Source organism: Grammomys surdaster, unplaced genomic scaffold (assembly GCF_004785775.1).
Source record: "Grammomys surdaster isolate TR1022 unplaced genomic scaffold, NIH_TR_1.0 169, whole genome shotgun sequence".
Taxonomy (NCBI): domain Eukaryota; kingdom Metazoa; phylum Chordata; class Mammalia; order Rodentia; family Muridae; genus Grammomys; species Grammomys surdaster.
The window spans coordinates 6117925-6139398 of record NW_021604617.1 but is presented as its reverse complement, the minus strand read 5'-3'; the positions used below and the strand labels follow the sequence as shown (position 1 = coordinate 6139398).

The following is a 21474-nucleotide window of genomic DNA, read 5'->3' as shown; positions in this document are numbered from 1 at the left end:
TAAGAAACTCCAAGGCTGTTTTTGAAAGTGCTGGGTGCATCTTGTCTTACAATTGGAACTCTAGATATTCTGCATCTGTGCCAACACTTGGTACTGTTAAATGCCTTCCTTGTTTTGACTCTGCGTATATATGCACAGAGGTGTGCCATTACAGTGTTAATGACATCCAGAACCCATTTCATGTGTTTATTTAACGGCCATATTATCCTTTTCATGAATGAAGGGTTTACTCAAATGTTTGTGCCCTCTTTTCAAAGACTGAATTAAAACAGATTTATTTATTTATTTATTTATTTATTTATTTATTTATTTACGTGAATGTGCATATATATAAGGACCCCTACAGAGAGCAGAGGCAGGCATCAGATTCGAGGGAAATGGAGTTACAGGAGCATTTTGTTCCTGGTGGATGAGAACTCCCCAGTAAGTCATGGGTGATTCATCTCCCTTGTCCATCTTCGTTGGCACCTATGTGTGTTGTCACACACACACACACACACACACACACATGTGTATATGTATGTATGTATATATGTCACATACATATATGTCCCATGTATTGACATATGTGACATGTATATATATGTGTGTGGTGTGTCTGTGTATGCCTATGTATGTACGTCACAAAGTTACCAGCCACTATCAATCTGTGCCACACTGCAGTTTGGTTTTAATTTACATTCTCCTGGTGAGTGGAGGTTGAACAAGCTTTCAGAGGCTGTCTCCCAGGAACTCATTTCCAGACGTTTCACGTGGGAAGCAGTCTCTTCACAGGGAACTCAGCACTGCCGTTGCCCTTGGGCTGTGATTTTTCTGTTGAGAACCTGCTTTATCACACAATGGTTTCCAAGTGAATTCAGAGCAGCTTGGGAATCTCAACCAAAAAAGGCCATTTCTGCAATGCGTGATAAACGGCACACTGACTTCAGAGAGACGTAAAGGAGTTAAGGAATGCGGAAGGAGTTATTAAGAAAAGAGCCACACTCAGGATTGCAAACCCTTTGACCCGCGTCCCAAGAGCATCTCCCACGGACATGCGCGCGGATCCCTGCTCGGTCCCGCCCTTCAGCCCCTCCTCTTAGTCCACGACCAATTAGGTAGAGGAGGCGGGAACCCGGAGCCGCGGTGCTGCTTGGGTAGCATCTTTGGTTACTGTTGCTAGGGCAATGGTGTATGCAGGAGGTGGGAGCAGGAAGTTTTAGGTGGTCTCTACTCTGAAAGGTCAAGGGTCAGTGCGGAGTCTCCACTAGTGATGGTGAAGCAGACGATCCAGATTTTCGCTCGGGTGAAGCCCTCCGTGCGGAAGCAACAGCAAGGGGTACGGGCCACCGGGCCGGGTGTGGGTCGCGTGGGGCAGCTTGCGCGGGGCGGTCATGCACACTGCAGCCCCGAGGGAGGACGGGGCCCGCCCACAGCCTCAGTCCCGCGGCCGGTACACACGAGCACACTCGAGCACACTCGTGCACGTGGGCCTGTTGCACACTCACCAGCTCTGTGTCCCACTCACACACAGGTGCTTCTTGCACTCTTCTGGATCATTGCCTCCCAGCCCCGCAAACAGAGCTCGCATCAGGGGCTGACCTGACCCCAATAAGGCAACCAGTGTGCAAGTATTATGGTGCACTCTCGTAAGCAGAATCATACAATTACAGACAAGTGCGTACACTTGATTTCGTGGCATGCTACAGGCTGCTGGGTTTCTTACCTAACTGCTTTGCTGTTTTGCAGCATCTAAGGAATTTTTTGTTTGTTTGTTTGTTTGTTTGTTTAGTTTTTGTTGGTTTTGTTTTGACATGCGTTCGTTCTATGTATGCCATGTGTCTCCACACAAGAAACATGTCCCGCTTCCCCAAAAGCTTTAACCTGCCTTCCTGAGGTGTGTACTGTATCCAGCAGTTTACCAAGGTTGTGAAGACAGGTGTCCCCTCCCTGCCTCCAGAGAGGTTACTGTGTTTGGAGAGATCGCCACTGGCTAGTTGATTTTTCGGGCTTATTTCTGCTCCTCTGCTGGGGACTCTTGTCATTGTCCTCATGTGTAACCTGTGTGGTAGGTTAAGTAAAATGGCCAGGGTGCTCAGCTTGTGAATAGCAGTAACTGACTTAATTTTAATTTAATTTATTTGTTTATCTTGAGGCAGGGTCTCACTATGCCAGGTTGACCTTGAACTCAGAAAGATCCATCTGCCTCTGCCTCTGCCTCTGCCTCCTAAACACAGGGATTAAAGGTTTTCTACACTACTCCTGCCTTTTAAATTTTAATTTTACATTTGTATTAATAACTTTAAGTGTTTTGAACTCTCTCCATGTTCCCTCTCATCTTTCTATCGTTCCCACCAAAACCTGCTTCCCAACAAGCCGTCCCCCCCATTTCAGGTCTTGTTTGTGGGGTACAAGGCACTGAGTTTGGTTTTCATTAGGGAGTTTTAAAATTAAGTTTTCTCTTCAGAAAAACAAACAAAACCCCCAACTTTTTCCTGGCTCCAAATTGAGTCTTCAGGCAATTCGGTTCATACTTATGAATGAGTAGATTAAGTGCATAGTTAATAATGTTTTATCTCTATTCTGTCTCAGTGTTGGGTGTATATAAACTTGTAACGTTATAGTATCTTATAATTTAGAATTTGCTTCTGGTAATTTATGTTCTTAAAACAAGGAGATTATAATATCTCTGCCATCAGCAGCAGCAGTGTCCCTTTATTTCATGAAAAACGTTCAGAAGAAGTTATAGGAAAATACCTACCCCCAAAAAACAAATTAGTCATTAAAATTTTGCTTTTATTTTATATGTACAAGAGTTTTGGTTGCATGTATGTATGTGTACCATGTGCATGCAGTGCCTACAGAGGCCAGTAAAGGGCATTGGATTCCCTGGAACTGGAGTTACAAATGATGTGAGTTGCCACATGGGTGCTGGAGATTGAACCCAGGTCCCTCTTGTAAGAGCAGTAAGTGCACTTAACCACTGAGCCATCTCTCCAGGCCCAATATTAGCCATGTTTGTTCAAAGAAATGAAACAGTAGGGAGGGAACCCTGGGTATCTTTGCCTCTACCTCTCCTCGAAATCACCTGCACAGAGACCTTCTAAAGCACATGTAATACTGACCTTCCGATCCTCAGCCTTTGCGATGACTATCTATCTAACTCTTTGAGGCATTGTATACCGAATCATACACATTTCTAGAGTAGGCCTCGCTGGTGCCGCATACCTGTAAATCCCAGCACTCAGTGGTAGTGGTTGGGTGAGAGACTTGAGTCAGGAGGATTGCTGTGAGTTTGAAATCAGCCTGGGCCACCTAGTCAGCTCCGTGCTAGTGTTGGTTACTACTGTATGAGACCCTGTTTTTGTTTCTGTTTATATATATATTTGGGTGAGGTGGCACACACCTCTAATCTCAGTAGTAGGGAGGCAGAGACAGGTGGGTCTCTGCGAGTTCAAGTCCAACTAGGTCTTCATAGTGAGTTCCGGGACAGCCAGTACTTCACACTGAGATCCTATTTCAAAATTAACACCCCCCAACACACACACACACACACACACACACCACCACCACCACCACCACCACCCACACACAGCAGAGGGGAGAGGTAGAGGGAAGAGAGAGAACAATGAACAAACAACGACAAAGACAAGATGACACAAACTGCGTTTTTGTCTTTGCTTCATCTAAAGAGTAACTGTCCTATCTCAGATGATAAATCTTTATAAAAGAAAGGCTGATAGCCACCCTATTAGACTAAAGTTTCTGGTTCTAAGGATTTTGGTTTTTCTTCTTTTTGATGGTGCTGGTGCTGTGATTTGAACCCAGGGCCACTGAGGTGCTGTTCTACCTCCTAGCTCTCTAAGGACTTCTCAGTGTCTTGGAGAATGTCTTCATCACAGTGCTGGGAAATTGTTTCCTATCCCAGTCCCTTCTTTTCTGACTACTGAGTGTCTAGAGAGACCAATTGTGTGTAAAGATTTTATCTTAAAATTTTTGACTATGTGAGTGTCTTTGGGTAGGTATGTGCAGGTGAGCACAGACACCTGAGAGCCCAGGAGGGAACAGCAGGTCCCCTAGAGCTGGTGGCTGTGGGTGCTGGGGACCAAACTTGCCATCTGGAAGAATGGCAAACGCTGTTAACCACGGAGGTCTCTAGCTTCCAGGCCAAGATACAGATTGTTTTTTCTAAACGTGTGTGTCACCCCCGCGTAGTTCTGTGTTTTTTGTGCATACAGTTCCTTTCTTTTGCTGCATATTTATTAAACTAGCAATGCCCTACAGGACAGAGTTTTTAAATGTCTCTAGGGAGAAAGAAAAAAATCTAATCGGAAAGTTCTGAATCCCCAAATGCCTCCCCTTCCTGTTCTGTTTTCAGAAACTTTATTTCACAAAATAACTTTTTCACTTGAGCTTTTCATGTTTTAAGTAAGGTGTGTTTCAAAAAGTATCTGCTTAAGCCATGGCTTGGTGGCACATGGCCATTTCTCCCAGCACTTGGGGTTGGGGGCAGCACGAGGTGGCTCTCTGCCAGCTGGGTCAACAGAGCAAGCTCCAAGCCAACCAGGGTTGCATAGTGAGAGAGACCCTGTCTCAAATTTAAAAAAAAAAAATCTGCTTTGGGAGTTATTCATACTTTCTGTAAACTTAGGTAGGCCTTCGCTGGGGAATAATGTGACACTTACCCTCTAGTCATGCTTCTGAGTCTAACTTAAACAGGAAGTGTTGCCTGTAAGAAAGCATTTCATTTCCTGGTGACAGACAAGAAGACTCTTTTTGAATTTTCCTTTTTTATGGTGCATTACGAAATACTTCCATTTGCATTACATCACTAGAGCCCCACCCCCAAGGACTCTTGCAAGGGACGCTGGGTATTCTGCTTCCCAAACTTTATGTATAAGGGTCCTTTGATTCTGAGAGAGGTGGCTGGCTTCACACCTGGTAGTTTGAGTTCAGTGTGTAGACATTAAATCTCGGGGTCTCTTTATAGGCACGAGTGTTGCTTTTCCTGGCCAAGAAATAAAAGAGTAGGTAACAGAGACACGAATCAGAAAATGGCACTGTTGTTAGGGGTTTTAGGACCCTCTATTTCCGTGTTAACCTGGAAAGTGGAGGTGATTTCTCCAAGGTCACTTAGCAAATAGTGGCTGAGCTTTGATGACATGCATAAGACATCAAAGACATGAAAGCACACACATCTCTTCAACCCAGATGACTTATCAGGTTCCTGAGACTTGGGATTCTGGGGGATGTAACACAGACTTGCACACTCCTGGGAGACAGCTCAGACCTCAGAGCGGAGTCTCTGTGTCTGTGGTTCACACACGCTCAGAAGTGCTTAGGACTTGTAGCTCCCCCTAATGTACATTTCTCGTGGATAGGGGAGTGGTTCTTATCATAAGACTTTCAAGACTCAAGACAAGGATGCATTCACACAACCCAGTTTGCATATTAGATCATCCAGAGATGAGCACAGCCTGGATACAGCACTGTGAAGGTTTGGATGAGAATCTTCCCCCACCCCCACCCCCATAGACTCAGACATTTCAATACTTGGCCCAACTGTTGGCACTATTTCAGGAAGTTATGGAACCTTTCAAGGCTGGATCCCTGCTGGGGGAAGTACATCACTGGGTTGGGCTTTATCAGACGTCCAGGTCACTGTCTTTGCTTCATGGTTGTGTTTGAAGATGTGACCCCTCAGCTGTGTGCTCTGGCTCTCTGATGCTACACCTCATCTCCCCACCCCCACCATTGTGGATTCTCCCACAGGACCCACAAGCCAAAACAAACTCTTGCATAAGTAGCTTCTGGTAGTTAATCCAAGCATCCGTTTAGATTTTTAACTCTTATTTTGTCCAGTGCATTTGTTTGAGCCCAGTGACAGTTCAAAGAGAGTTCTACATATTATATGTAACATTATATGTATAATTATACAGGCTTTATGTATTATATGTAAAATGATACATATTCTACATGTTTTATGAATATCATGCTATGATGTCTTGTCACAAAAGCACAGTTTTTATACCATTACGATGCTAATCATACCCAGGTCAGAGGTCACGCTGGAATTTTACCATTTAGGTCCACCCGTTGTTCTTGTGTTTGCAGATTTACTCCATAGATGAAGATGAAAAATTGACACACAGCCTGGAAATTGTCCTACCCCGAGACCTGGCAGACGGATTCGTGAACAATAAACGGGAGAGCTACAAGTTTAAGTAAGTGTCGTATCCCTCCTCTTTGTTTCTGCTTCCTTACTGAGAAAATGCTTTTCCTGTGTCGGTTTCTGAGGTCATCAGCCCCGTTTCTATGGCAAGCGTAATATGGCCATCTCATCCAGTACACAGACCTCAAGTTTATTATTGATCCCAGGATTAAAAGGTAGGCTTCTGTGTTTGAGATTATATTCCAGGGCCGGAGAGATGTCTTTGGCCATAAAGTGCTTGCCTTCGAAGCCTGAGTCCAAATTTGAACGCTGGGCACAGAATATGCTCCTGAAATCCCAGGGATGGCAAGATGGGAGGCAGAGACGGGTGGAGCCCTGTAAGCTCACAAGCCAGCCAACCTGACAGAATTCCAGGCCACTGAGAAGTCCTTTCTCAGAGGTCAGAAGGCAACATTGAGTATGGACATGTGAAGCTGTCCTCTGACCTCCACACATATATTGTGAACACGTGTACCCATCTGCACACATGAATACATATATACACATATGGATAATAAAGAAATAACACAGTTATAGTCTCAGATTCCACTTTGTTTTGCTCTCTGTGAGTATCTAGTGTTATTATTTTCTTGTTCTGCTTATTGTGGGTTAGTCCCTGCATGAAGTCCATGAATGTGTAAATGTTATTAAAGGTGAGAGGTTAAGGTCCAGGCTCTGTGTTATTTAGGTAGGCTAGGCTTTCTTTGTAATGTGAATGATACACAGGTCTCAGGCACACATGTACATACCTAACGTCTCCTGGAACATCCATTTGAATTGTGTCTATCCTGAAATGAGGTAATCTGTATAGTACTCATTTATTCTGAATATTCCATGAAAAAAGTAGAGAGAATGTAAAATACCTCAGGAACTTTTTTATATTGACAAAAATCTGGACATTTGGGGTTAAATGTTATTCTAATTATTGGCAACTACTTTGTATGTTATAAAGTTTGATTCTGAAGTAGGTAGATAGTAGAGAAATCTGGATTTTTTTTTCTTGTTCTACTATTCTTTTAAAGACCAGAGGATATAATTTTTAAATGATTTAATGATTACAATTTTTTTAAAAAAATAAATTAATTTTTTTAAAAATTAAATTTAGTATAAAAATATGTTTGTGTGTACACACATAAGTACAGGTACCCATGGAGGTGAGAAGAGGGTGTTGGGTCCCCTGGGTTTGGCCTTAGACATAGTTGCAGCTGCCCTACAAAGTGCTGGAAACTGAACTTGGGTTCTCTCTAGAAACAGCAAGTGCTCGTAACCTTAACGGCTGAGCCATCTCTCTGACCACATGATATCACATAGGGAGGGCCCAAGGGATTCAATACATTTTGTGGGTATTACTCTAAAATTATATCTCAATCTAATCAAAACTTTGGTAGACGACCTAACATGTGGGAGGCCCTTGAGATGTATTTGTGAAATCAGTAAGTCAGTAGGTGGGCTGGCCAAAATGAACCTTGTACAGGGAACCTTTCAGAATCTATTCCGTGGTGACTCCGTGTCATCATGAAGGCTCCTGGCACATCTTGATTAGATGGAATTCCTAGTCCTCAGGGAAGTGTGGCGGAGAATGCTTTATTGACTCAAGGTCACCAACAACCAGATGAAAGAAGCCAGAGAGGCCCATTCAGCAGCAACAGCCTCCCAGAGGCCCTGCAGGAGAGCTGATCCAATACCAGATGAGATCAGAGTCACCCCAGCTCTTTAGAGCACACACTTGCATGGTGGCCGTGTGTTCTGTGGACCTGTGTGCCATGCTGGTGTAGGGTGTGAAGCAGTGATTCAGACACACTAACAGCAAATGCTACCACCTCATGTAAACATTTGCCTCCTGCGCCCTTAGACCAATGGCTCTCAGCCTGTGAGTCTCAACCCTTGTTGGGGTCAAATAACCCTTTCACAGGGATGGCCTAAGACCACGGGAAAACAGATATTTACACAATTCATAACAGTAGCAAAATTACAGCTATGAAGTATCAATGGAATTCATGTTACGGTTCGGGTCACCTCAACATGAGGAACTGTATTAAAGAGTCACGGGATTAGCAAGGTGGAGAACCACTGCTCTGGACTAGTCACCATTTGCTCATCTTGAATGAAGGTTGATAAACCCTAGGGATCCTTTGAAGTTAATATTGGTCCCTGGTGATACATTGCTTTCTGTTTTATAGTTCTAATCTTACCTCTGGGCATGCATCAGAACATCCCGACGGTAACAACTGTATTATATGTCCCACACAGTCTTGCTACCTTAGTTCAATACGGACAGTTGACTTGAGGTCTACGGCCACCCTGTAAGTTCCTTAAGATGCCCTCAAAAGTATTGCTTGAAAGTTTTTATTTTAAAGACTGTATCCTCTCAACTTTTTTTTTTAAAGTAAGGTGCTGGGAAAAGATCTCAGTTGAAAGGTGCTTACTTTGAAATATCGAGAACCTGAGTTTGATCCCTGGAACCCATATTTTATTTTAATTATTTATTTATTCACTTTAAATCCCAATCGTGGCCCTCCGTACCTTCTCTTCTCTCAGTCCCATCCTTACAAATTCCTTCTCCCTTTACCCCTTCCCTTGGGTACCACTCCACCCTGGGTCACCAGCAGGGTTATTGAGAGTGAAGCGGCCACCTCCTGTAGCTAGGTGTGATTTCCAGTAGAGGAAGGAGGACATTAACCCACCCACAAAACTTTCAACCCAAAATTTGTCCTGCCTACAAGATGGACAGGGATAAAAATGGAGCAGAGATTGAGGGAACTGCCAACCATTGACTGGAATCCACATTTTAAAAGTCCGGATGGGGTGACATGCTATGATCCCAGAATCAGGGAAGTAGAGTCAGGTAAACCCTTAGGGCTTAATGGCCAACCAGCCTAGCTTATTTGGAGAATCCCAGGGCAGCAAGATACTGCTTTTAAAACACAAAATGGAAATACACCCAAGGTAATCTTCTGACCTACACACACACAGACATACAGACATACAGACAGACACAGACTGTCTGTCTCTCTCTTTTTCTCTCTCTCACACACAGACTGTCTCTCTCTCTGTGTCTTTCTCTAGCATGCATGCAGCTGTACCTGCAAACATATAAACACACACACACATGCATACACACACACACACTCACATGCATGTAGCTGCACCAGCATTCACATAAGCATGCAGACACACACAGAAAAATTTAAATACACGCAAGTATAAAATTATGCTAGTCAGCGCTTTCGGTGAAAGATTCTCTTTTACTGGGGGCTGCACTTGCTGCCAGCACCTCACCCGACTACGAGAGAACATGTGGTCCCTCCAGAGTGTTCTACCTTGCTGGCAATCCTGTGTGAAGTTTGAAAGTGATTCTGCAGGCAGGATGAAACAGACACACTGCCATCTCTCAGATCTCCCATCCCTGCCCCTCTGATACAGACCTGACTCTGCAGAGAAATGAGTGGTTTCTGACTTTTGAATCTTTGGCAAATAAATGAGACAGCAGCACCCTAAAGCCAGTCGTAGGAGAAGGTACCTAGTACATGGACAGTAAACTGAAGTCTCTGCTTTACATTCAGAGGATCACACACTTCACACGGGCATGCCTTCCTCACAGGGGCAGGCATCAGGAGTCTAGAAGCCTTTTCCATCCCCTTCATGGGTTTCCAACCCATGCAGTTCTTGAGGCTTGATTCTGATGCCAGCCACAGACACTGTCTCTCTTGAGCGCTAAAAATACACAGTTTATTATTTGGTTCAAAGCTGGTGTGATTTTTTTTCAGAGGGGGACAGTTGTACAGATCTTGTCAAAGCCATATTGTTTACCCACCATTTGTGAGCAAGAATACAATGATACAGTGTGAGAGATGACAGAGCCAACATTGTGTTAGGTTAGGTAAGCCCGGTGATGTCACTGCGGGTCATTTACAAACGTGTTTCTGAAAACAAGATCCACTAATCCAATAACATTGAAAGGCTTGGCCTTGAGGTAATTAACATTTTCATATTGCAGGTTTCAAAGGATTTTTGACCAAGAAGCTAAGCAAGACATCATTTTCGAGATCATTGCCAAACCAGTCGCCGAGAGGTAGGATTTCCCAGGCTCTGTTCTGGGCCTGTGGCTTTTCATCTTGTGTTCAATCCTCGAGTGATTGTAGTAATTCGCTTCCATGTATCAGTCATACACTCGGGCCTCAGGGCATGAAACGGTGATAGCATGAATTATTTCTATTAATAGCTGTTTGTTTTGGACTCAGATTGGGATCCCTGAAGCAAGGCAGAGATGAGGACAGACTAGCTATTCTTTTAGTCTCTTTTTAAAAGGTCCAGTGTGGGGCTGGAGACATGACTCAGTGCTTAAGAGTGCTTTATGCACTCGCAGAGGGCAGGGTTCAGTCTCCAGAATCCACTGAGCAGCCCAAACCCTCCTGCAACTCCAGCTCCAAGGATTTGAAACCTCTCTGGCCTTCAAGGGCACCTGCACACACATGTACACATACTAATATGCAAACACACACAGACACACAACAACAACATAAGGATAGGTTCCATAATCATGGCTTATACATGCTAACACTGCTCAAAATGGTGTGGCTATTGATGTGGGAATAGATGACTTTCCATCTGTCATTTCAGTTCTTTCCTTGGTTCAATATTTCTTTTATTGTTACTATGATTTTAATTTTCATGTGTGTCTGTGTGGTGTATATGTGTGTGTACACTTGTATGCATACGTGTTTGTGTGAGTGTGCATGTTAACGTGTATAGGTACCTGTGCATGTGTGTGCACATGTCCATACATATGTGTTTGTGTGCATGTGTGTGCACATGTCCATACATATGTGTTTGTGTGCACGTGTGCACGTGTGCATACATATGTGTTTGTGTACATGTGTTCGTCTGTGCGTATGCATGTGCTTGCCTGTACGTGCACATGTGCATAAATGTGTATGCTTGTGTGTGAGCATGCATGAACTCAACTGTTCTTGGGAGTGTGGAAACTAGAGGTCACTGAAGGTCAACATTGAGATGTCTTCTTCAATGGCTCCTCTACCTCATTCTTTGAGACAATCTCTCATTGAGCCTGAAGTCACCATTCCAGGAAGATTGTGTTGGCCTGTGAGACCCTAGGATCTGCCTGTTTCATTCCCAGTGATAGGGCTGGTAGCGTGAGGTACTATGCTGGGCTTCCAAGGAGTGCTGGGATCTGAACTCAGGTTCCCATTCTCATGTGGCAAACCAACACTTTACCCGTTGAGCTATTTCCACCAGTATTTCAAATACTTAGGTGAACAAAGAATAAGGTTACAGGATGATGCTCAGGAGGCCTAATGATGGTGGGCTCTACTCCTCTTCAGCGTGGTCAAAGCTTGGTCCTTACTTTCTAGGGCCATCCGTTTTAATATACCCAGACAGTTCCAGGCTGGTGAGTGTAGTAATGAAATCAGCACAATGGTGTTGGACAATCAGATGCAAACATACCGATGTATCTTGGCAAAGTCTCTTTGGGCCTAGATCAGTGGTTCTCAACCTGTGGGTCATGATCTCATTCGCAAACCTCTGTGTCCAAAGCTATTTGTGTTACTATCCATAACCGTGGCGAGATTACACTTTCAGAGTAGCATCAAGAATAGTTTTATGTTTGTGAGTCACAGCATTAGGAAGGTTGAGAAGCACTAGTAAGGACTAGTCATGGCCTCGGCAAACATAAGGGCCTTTGTGTGGAATCTCACTGAGAGCAACTGCTAATCAGGCTGCTTTCTGATACTTAAGCCATCAGTGACCATTCATTCATCTTTACAGATGACACTTATGTCTGCTAAATGAAGCCAGTTTTCTAGTCCAGTAGCTCATATCACTATCTTGGGGATGCTGGGGGAAGTCCACTGTCACACCTTGTCCCTCACACTTCTGTGTTGTGGATCTTGCCCAAAGCAAGCTCTCTCTGTCTCATACAGTCATCCTTCTCTGATAAAATACAGTCAAACAGACTTTAACTATTTCTTCTTTAACTGCAATCAGGCAGCCTTTCTTTGAATGGAATTCAGGTGGACCCAATCAGACATCAAACATAGCTGAAATTACATTTCTTTCAGTAATCATTTGAGTTAGGTTATTTTTTCAGAGAGATAGTCTTGCATTTAATTTTAAAAAGTTGTATTTGTGTATATGTATATGAGCACACACATGTGTGTAGGTACCTACAGAGGACAGAAGTGGGCATTGGATTCCCTAGAACTGGATATACGGACAGTCATCAGTAAACACATAGGTGCTGGAAACGGAACTCAGGTCCTCTGTGAGAGCAGGAAGTCCTCCTGACCACTAAACCATCCCTCGGACCTGTAGCCTTTGTGTTTTATTTGGAAACCTCCACTCATTCATGGAGGGAGTCTCGTTTCTGTTTCCTGAGGGACTGGGGTCTTTCTCCTTTACTGACTCCCTCATCTCTAGTCCTCACTGTGGACCCCGCCCCTTTCCTCAGCTTTTCTTTATTTCAGATCTTTATCTGAAGATGATGCTATGTTCACAAATGACTCCAGGATATTTCTAGCCATTACTGTCCTTCCAAGGATTGATAGACAGTGAAGGCTAAAGGAAGACAAGTCCTTCTGGGAAGGACACAGATAGGTAGTGATGGACAACAACTGGCAAGACTTTTACTCCAGTATTTGGGTTTGTAGCTGACTGTCCATAGCACAATCATACTTAAGACACACGTTAAATAGCCTGGGAGTTTGCCCAGTTCTTTGTCACTTGTAGACCCAAACAGGAACATGAGCTCACCTGGCATAAATTGTCCTTCTCTAAATTTTGAGCTTGTATTTTATACCCGCCCTGGGGTCTGCGTTAGAATTTACAGCATATTACTTGCCATTGTTAGATAACGCTAAGAACACATTTATGAGTGAAACGGAGTGCCTTGACTGCTTCAGAGCACTTTCCTGTGGAGAATCTCACTCAGTTCATGTAAGAATCCCGTGGAGTCTCAGATATGACTCCTGCTTTAAGTGAGAAGGGAGGACGCTGGGCATCTGACGGCCGTTGGCTAGACCACACAGTAATGAGCTATAGACGTGAGACATGCGCAGATCTCCCCCTCCCTCTGATTGGACCTTGTGTTGCTCTCATCACACGTTTAGCCTCCGTCACCCCTGCTAAACTCGTGGATGCCGCTCGTCATGCCGAGAGGTCATTTTTTTTCCAACCTCATCCCACCTCCCTCTCAGCATGGTTCAACCATGTGACTCAGATCTCCGTCCCCTCCCCCCTCCCCCCTTTCCCCGGGACTTCAAGATGGGGCAGGCTGAGATGCGGGTCTGGCTGGGGTTCTATGTAGAGGGAGCAGTAAAAGCAAAGTTTCCCTTTAACTTCCCAATTCCAGGAGTTTTCCTTTCTGTGAGCCATGTCCACAGTCTCTGACAGCCCCATATGTCACAGTCAGTCACAGTTCCACGAGCTCAAATGATGGTTCTTTCATTTGTCCCTAAAACTTCTTCATTCTGTATAACTACCATCAGAAGAAAAGACTTAGACCATGTGATTTAAACCTTATTCATCACGCACTGAGTGGAATAATCAAGTTCATTCATTCATTCATTTTGAGACAGAGACTCACTACATAGCCCTGGTGGGCCTGGAACTCACCATGTAGACCTGGCTAGTCTCAAACTCACAGAGATCTGCCTGCCTCTGAGATTAATGGTGCACTTGGCACCATTCAGTGACTATTATATTAGAGATGTGTCAGGCCCAGGCTCTAATTCTAGTCCTTAAAAGGCTGAGGCAGGAATTCCCTAATTGAAGGCCAACCTGGTCTATAGGATTGACACATACAAACATATACAGAACTAAAAAGAAAACAGCAAAATCATATATCTATACCATAACAAGTCTCTCTTCATATGTCACCTTCCTAAGAAGGTACACCCTGGCCACCCTTGTTAAAATTATGTGCCCTCCCTCACCACCATGGCATTCCTGATGTCCCCTCTCCACTACCTGTTGTATATTTCATCCATGGCACTTGTCACCGGAAAGGCCATTTCCTTGTCCACTGTGTGTTGTCCACTGTCTGTCGCCTCTGCTGTCATATCAGGGATTATCTGTGGGTATCTCTAGGCACCTGCTGCAGTCTCCCCAGTAGGTATCCAGCAGATACCTGTGGAATTAGTGATGTCTGAAACTGCTAGATAAACACACGGTCTCCATCCGAGCCCAAATTATACACGGACCAGCAAGGGGACCTTCCTTGTCACAAAAAAGGCCAATCACATCCTCCAGTCTTTAAATTGTTCACACCTAACGCTTTTATGTTTTACTGATTTTAATCTATAGGAATTCCCATTGTGCAGCCACGTGCTCACTGTGTGCTCATGGGGCTGTGTGTGTGTGTGTGTGTGTGTGTGTATGTGATTGATTGTTATGTGTTTTCAGCTATAAAAGACTTTCAGAACACTGAAAACTTGGTTTTAAAAATGAAGACAGAGTAAAACAACAACAAAACCTCTCAGTGGCTTAATGAATGGTTACTTGTTAAGAATATTTATTTTGAGGCTGAAGAGACGGCTCAGCAGTTAAGAGTATTTGCTGTTTTTGTAGAGAACCAAGTTCACTTTCCAGCACGGGCATGACAGCTCACAACTGCTTTTAGTTCCAGCTCTGGTGCTCCGATGCCCTCTTCTGGTCTCTTTGGGCATTGCACCCATCTGCACATACACACATACAGGTGCCCACATACACATAATTAAATAAATATTTATTTTAAAAGGAGATTTATCTCTTCTGAGGCCCCATTTTTCCTCCATCTTAGTGTTAACTGTAGTAAGACTTTACAATCAAATAAGCCCATAGAAAAGACACACGATCCAGATATTTTATTTATAGGCTATATGTCCAGATTGGGCAGATCTAGGACTGTACTAACTTATTGCCCAGTCATAACATCCCTTGTTACTTGCTGTTTCTCCTGGCCACAAGGTTCTGCTTCATGGTGGCTTCCTCCTCTCCCCACCTCTCTCCACCTGCAACCCTCTTTCCCAAACCTCCAGTCCCACCTTTCTCTCCCAACTGCCCAGTCACAGGCTATTTACCAGTTAAACATGGCATCACTTGAGTAAGTGAGGATCTGCTCATTGGGGACACCCACCCCTTGAGGTATTCTAATTTAGCATTAGAATACAAGCAGCATCAGACCAGCCCACTACATTAAAGGGTACAGTGTGTATTTGCTGAAGAGTGTTGTTGCCTCTCCAGCTTTAGGTCCCTGGCTGGTTTTGTTAGGATTATTTTTATTCATGACTAAATATCCTTCATCTATGGCTCTTCAGGGGTTCACATGCATAGTTATTAATCTGTATTCATGCCCAAGAAATAGAATTCAGACAATCAGTATTTCCCTGTTTTTCCCTCTCTGATTTAATCTGGTGTTATTTTATAATGAGAACACCAAGTTTTCTTCAATTATTTTAACTAGGAAAATTCTTTTATAAAATAACTGAATTGTGGGCTAGAGATACAGTTCAGTGGAATAACATTTGGCTAGCATATATGAGGCCCTAAATTCAGTTCTCAGCAACACACATACACACACACACACACACCTGTTATGTACTATAAAGATAGACTTGCGTGTGTGTGTGTGTGATAAGTGTGTATATAGTATATTCTGTAATGCCTTTGTATGTGTTGTTGTGTGTGCACTTGTATGTGGTGATACACATGAATGTTGGGGTCAGAGTGACATCTGCTATCTTCCTCTTGCTCTCCACATTCTTTTCTTTTCTTTTTTTTTATAATTTATTTTTTCTCAAATCGTAATTCATTCACACAGGGGTTGTAAACACAGAAAGGCAGGATGTGGGGAAGGGGATGACACTGGAGTGTGTGTGTTCGGGGGAGTACAGATATCTTCAGAACCGGGTATCGGCTGGGTGAAGGTTCAGGGGACAAGTCACTATGACTCTGCCTATGACTTGCTTGTCCTTATCTAAGTTGGTATTATCTGCCAAGGCTACCTATTTACAAGGTCTATGACTACTCAGGCTTGTAGATTTCCACAAAAGCTGCCTGTTTACATTAGCTTATAGCCATCTGTTTCAGTGTTTTTCCACTGAGACCCAAGACTTGGTGTTAGTATACATGTATGACAGGCCTATTGCTGATTTTAGGCCTATGGTTGATTTTAGGCCTTCAGTGTGTAAGCAGGGCTGCCCCTGACATTTCCTCCCTTCTCTAAGTATAGAAGGGCTGTGGCAATTCTAATTTTGCGAAGGCTGGGATAGAGGCCTGACCTCCAGTAATTGAAGGGGACCTTGTAATGGCTCCGGTCCCCCTGTCGTTGTCCAGTGAGGCATGAGGGCCATACCCGTCCCGATGTCTTTTTCCTGGAGAGGAGATACTTTTGACATCAACCCCTATGCAGTCAGGCTTGTCCCTCAGGGAACCCAGAGAGATATTTTTATCTTTTATTTATATTCCCTTGCAGTGCTTAGCCTCACAGCCTAAGCAAGAATTCAGATCGCCTGTCAGAGGGGGTTCTGGGTGGCCCCTCTCTGCTTGGTCTAGGGGCAGAAGTCCCCCCTTATAGGTTGGGTGGAGATGGGTTTTGGAAACTCCCTGTATAAAGTAACTACCTCATCTTGAGTCTCGTGGTCCTCCATAGCTAACTTATGATAATGTATCTGAGTAGGTTTTGCTACCAAATTATTTATCTGTTGTATTACAGAGTTAGTCCACCTATTTCAGGCCTAGGGACCAGCAGAAATAAGCAAAAAGAACCCAAATAATGGTCCCAAGATGGGAGGAAGTAGGGTTGACAACCTTGAAGAGGCTGAAAACCAATTCTTGTACCAGCGTTCATCTGTCTCTTTCTCTCTCTGATTTTTCTCAGGGCCTTCACTGACGTATTTCATGCTCTCTTTAACCCTCCTTGTCTTGTCTATGTAAAGGCAACATTCTTCTTTAAGGGCTGTACACAATCGAGAGCTGTACACAGCCTTTTCTATTGTGATAGAGTAAATTGAGTCCAATAAGGATCTTTGTGATTTTAGGAGGTCTCTTCAGACAGCGAAACGAGGGATTTCTTCAGATTAGTGATGTCAATCTCTAGCTGTTTGATGTTCTTGTCAGTGGCCCTTCAAAGGTCTGAGTAGTATAATTTCGGAGGCCAGCATGTGGATTAGAACTTCTAATAGCAGACATCACGGGTGATTCATTTTAACCTGGGATGCTGCCCGAGTTAAAGCTCCTGGGAGGCCCTCTTTCTCTCGGTTTTCTGAGGTTGGGTACAGAGCTGCTGCCTGGGACCTGCTCTATACTCGGGTCCAGACCGGAAGTCCACATTATTTTCTGAAGCTGAGTTTGTCACTGAACCTGTACTGACCTGTTTGCTAGGCCAGTTGACCAGGTACTCTTCTGCTCAACTCCACCCAGCACTAGGATTTCAGGTGCACATCGCTACACCTGATTTTTTACATGGATGTTTCAGATCTGAATTTAGGCGGCTATGCTTGTGTGGTGCTGTGCTGACTGAGCCATCCCTCAGCCCCCCTAGTCTTTGCTTCTTCAATGGAGGAGATTCTACGGAAAGATTCTTGTGTTGTCCCCATGTCTGAAAAGGGAAATATTACTATCAGAACAACCAAATCTGGATTTCCAAGAAAGTAACCGAATAATGAGTTACTTAATGTTCTTAGCCAAAATTAATTGTAGGTTTGATGCTAAAATTTGATTATTAACTTTAAATATAATGAAAAGAGCCAGAGTGGTGGCTCAGGCTTGGAATTTCAGTATGTATGAGACAAAGGTAGGAGGATGACCTCAAGTTCATCTCCAGCCTAGATTACATAATTCTAAGTCATCCTCATTCAAAAACCAAGCCTATGGCAATGACCATACTAATAACAATAGAGGGTTGATGACAAGGGGGAGGGACAGCCTTGCAGCTACACCTGTGCTTTGGGTTGACAGGAAGGGCATAGGCAACGTCAGAGACCCATCTCCACAGTGAATCTGATTTTATCAAGTTGAGAGTTAACATTAGCCAACTAAGGTTGGAAGGGACTTCTGGACCTTTAAACTCCCCTTCTTGAGTGGGATCAGCCATCAGCCATCAGGTTCTGCATACTCAGTAGATCTGAGACTCAGATGCATCCCACTCTGACAGTGTCTGATGCTGACTTCATTCAGAAGGCTTCCAATGGGTAAGCCCCTCCCACTCTGCTGTCAAACTTTCTTCTGTCCTCAGCCTGTCTTCCCCTCCTGTCCAAATGTATCTCTTACCTACCTTTGCCATGGGGGATTCCACCTTTGGTTCCGTGTGCCTCTTTCAAAATTGCCTGTTCTGGCTCAAGGCCAACTGGGCTTGTAAAAACTAGTAAATGATAACCCAGGAGAGTCAGTTAAACATGAATCACAGGTAAACACACTGCAAGGGCCACACTATACTAAAATCCATCCAATGTGTGTCTGAAAGGCAAACTTAAATGACCATCATGCACTCTTTCCTGATGTCTCTACTTCCTATGTTTGGCCTGTGGTCGTGTCTCCATACACCTTGTGGTTGTTGAAATTCTAATCTGCACCAGTGGGCCGAATTGTGCAGATAGTGACCCTGGCCCCAGGCTGCATTTCCGTTTGCCTGCAGCTACTTCCATCTGTCTCCCGCCTCCTCCCTCTTGCTGGTTTCCCATCTCCCGTCCCAGCCCCTCACCCCCACCCCAGTTCCTGTCCCAGGCAGTGTTTATGCCTGTCACTTTGAAGTTAACCTGAGTCCTTTTCCCTCACCTCACTTGCACCCTCATCCTCACCATTCAGCCCAGAAGGTCGGAAATCTGAGTAGAGACCTCCTGCAAGATCTTGTTGCTGACTCTGAGAGTTGGGGAAACTGGCAACAGTAAAAGACATCTGGTAATTAGTTAAGTAAAACTCACAGGCTTGCTGATTCCCACAGGTTTCTGGAAGCGTTGGCCTGTGTTCCACCCCATGGCTTCACTGTAGCTACGTGCGTTGCATCATGGGTCTTCTGAACAGCCCTTGCTTTGAACACACAACATAAGCGATCTACATCAGGTCTGCCTTCAGGCCATTCATTGCCTACATGGAGACTATTGCAGTGGAGCTATACACTGTAATTGTTTTTGGTTTCTTTTTGGGTTTGTTTGTTTTTTGAGACAAAGTTTCTATGAGTAGATCAGACCGGCTTTGAGCTCAGAGATTTGCTTGCCTCTCCCTCCCAAGCTACTGGGACTAAGGGCATGTGCCACCACTGGCCAGCTACACTGCAATCTTTTAGCTGAGCAAACATAGCTTTCTGCTCTTATAAAACCACAGTATTTTCATTATTGAAAACAAAGGCTGAGCTCTTCCTGTTGTCACTTTCAGCGTGGAATTGAGCATCTTTGTGTATACTAAATTAGATCTGAGTTTCATAAAAACAGGCCATTAAATTAACCTTATCTAGGTTAGGACAAACTTTCCGGAATGTCTATAAACATGCTTCTGCCGTTTGGAAGTGCATATTTATGCAGAATTGGCACACTCAGAATTGATGATCATCTAGTCAATGTATTGATAACTCGGAAAGCCACGGGAGATCTCTATTCCCTGGTGCCAAATTTCCAGCTAAGACATCATTACACAAACACATCGTTTTCATTTGTATACAAATATGGTTTTTACCTTTAATAAATACCAAAATTGTATGTATGCCAAAGAATTGTTCTTAAATAAACTTCTGTTGAGGTATCTTGGCAGGTAAAGGTGCATCTATGGAAGGAGGTAACTGACTCCACAAAGCTGTCCTCTGATGTTCACTCACTCACACAGACACACATACACACTCATGCACATACACACACTCAATAATAGTATAAAATCAATTATCAATAAATGCTTCGTTTTTATAATTATTTTATTAATTTAAAATAATATTTTGTTAATTCTTTGATTTTTTTTCTTTTATTGAAAATAAAACTTCATCATACACTATATTCCGATTATGGTTTCCACTCCCCTGGTATCTTCTTGTTAATTCTTTGAGAAATTCATGCAGTGTATTTTGAGCCAATTTGCCCCTTCTCTCCCAAGTCTTTCCAGATCCTCCCTCTCCACGCTCAACTCACAACCTATCCAACTTAAGTATTAGGTTTGTGTTACCTGAGGCTGTACAGACTCCTTGGGTCATCAGAGGAGTCATCAGCAGCAATGTTGAGAAAGTCTGGATCTAGTCAGTCAGTCCTGTGTCCGTCCGTGAGACTCTTCCCGCTCCAGGCCCTTGACCCTCTTGCCTCTTCCGTCCTGCCGCCCTCCTGGACCAGGCTCTCCTCACCTGCTGTGCCTGTGTTGCTCTGCAGCTTGCAGGGCCACTTAATGTCTGACTTGGCCTCATTTTCAGAGCACACCCCTTCAGTATGACGTCACACTGGAAACTCCTTGGCCAAGGCTCTGAATCCTGTCCTCATAGATTTCTCTACTCCCTTGAGGTTTGCCGCATCAGCTCTCCTTCCACTTCTAGGTTCAGTAATCTGGGTCTGCTCTTTCTCTTGGTTAATCTGGCTAAGAATTTGTCAGATTTTTTATCTTTCATCTTCTCATTGATTCTCTGTGTTATTGTCCTGTGTGGGTTTCATTGATTTTCTTGCTTTTTAGCTCATGAAGTTTGACTCTGATCTTGGTTCTCTCTCTCAGTCTGTTGTTCGTTTTGACAAGTGAGCTGAGATATGGTATTTTATTGCGTGCACGTATGAGACTCTCAAAAAATAAAGAAGTTTGAAAAGATATTCTAGATCATGTAACCATCTGGCTCACAAACTACCCAGATAGTACCTCTGTTCCTATCAGTATGTCTGTAGATGCTTCCTCGTGGAGTGTACCCTAATGCAAAATTAAAAATATCCTAACTGTACAAACCTCCCACAGCGGATGCAATCCAACTAGGTGTACTTACAATGATTGGATAGTCTCCCTTTCCTCCTTGAACATTTTATTCTGTGACAGAAGCCTGCAGCTTTGGGGCATGCATCTTGGTGTACCCGACAACACTTCCTTCATGGGTTTGGCTTAGAGGCAAGAACTCCAGGAGCTTCTGAGGGACTGTAAGAGGAGCCTCTGTCGTCTCCTGTAACACTTCTCTCCTTCCCTACTGTTGACCTAGCAACAAGAAGATGAGGCTGTGCTGACTGTGAGCATCTGTACGGCCGAGTGCATCTTTACAATCGTTAATGTCTGTATGACATAGTGAAAGATGACACATGCTCACTTGGGTCAAAGTGCTCTAAGCCATCACGTGATTTCAGTGC

General features: G+C 43.9%; 1 protein-coding gene across 1 annotated transcript in view; it reads left to right on the top strand.

The window, feature by feature from the left end:
* Positions 1-1252: 1252 nt before the first annotated feature.
* The window catches only part of Kif6 (kinesin family member 6), a 303671-nt gene continuing 283449 nt past the window's right edge, over positions 1253-21474 (top strand). The window contains exons 1-3 of the mRNA XM_028766687.1: positions 1253-1318; positions 6094-6203; positions 10188-10262. Coding sequence (XP_028622520.1) covers positions 1253-1318; positions 6094-6203; positions 10188-10262 — 251 coding nt within the window. The remainder of the gene's footprint in view (positions 1319-6093; positions 6204-10187; positions 10263-21474) is intronic.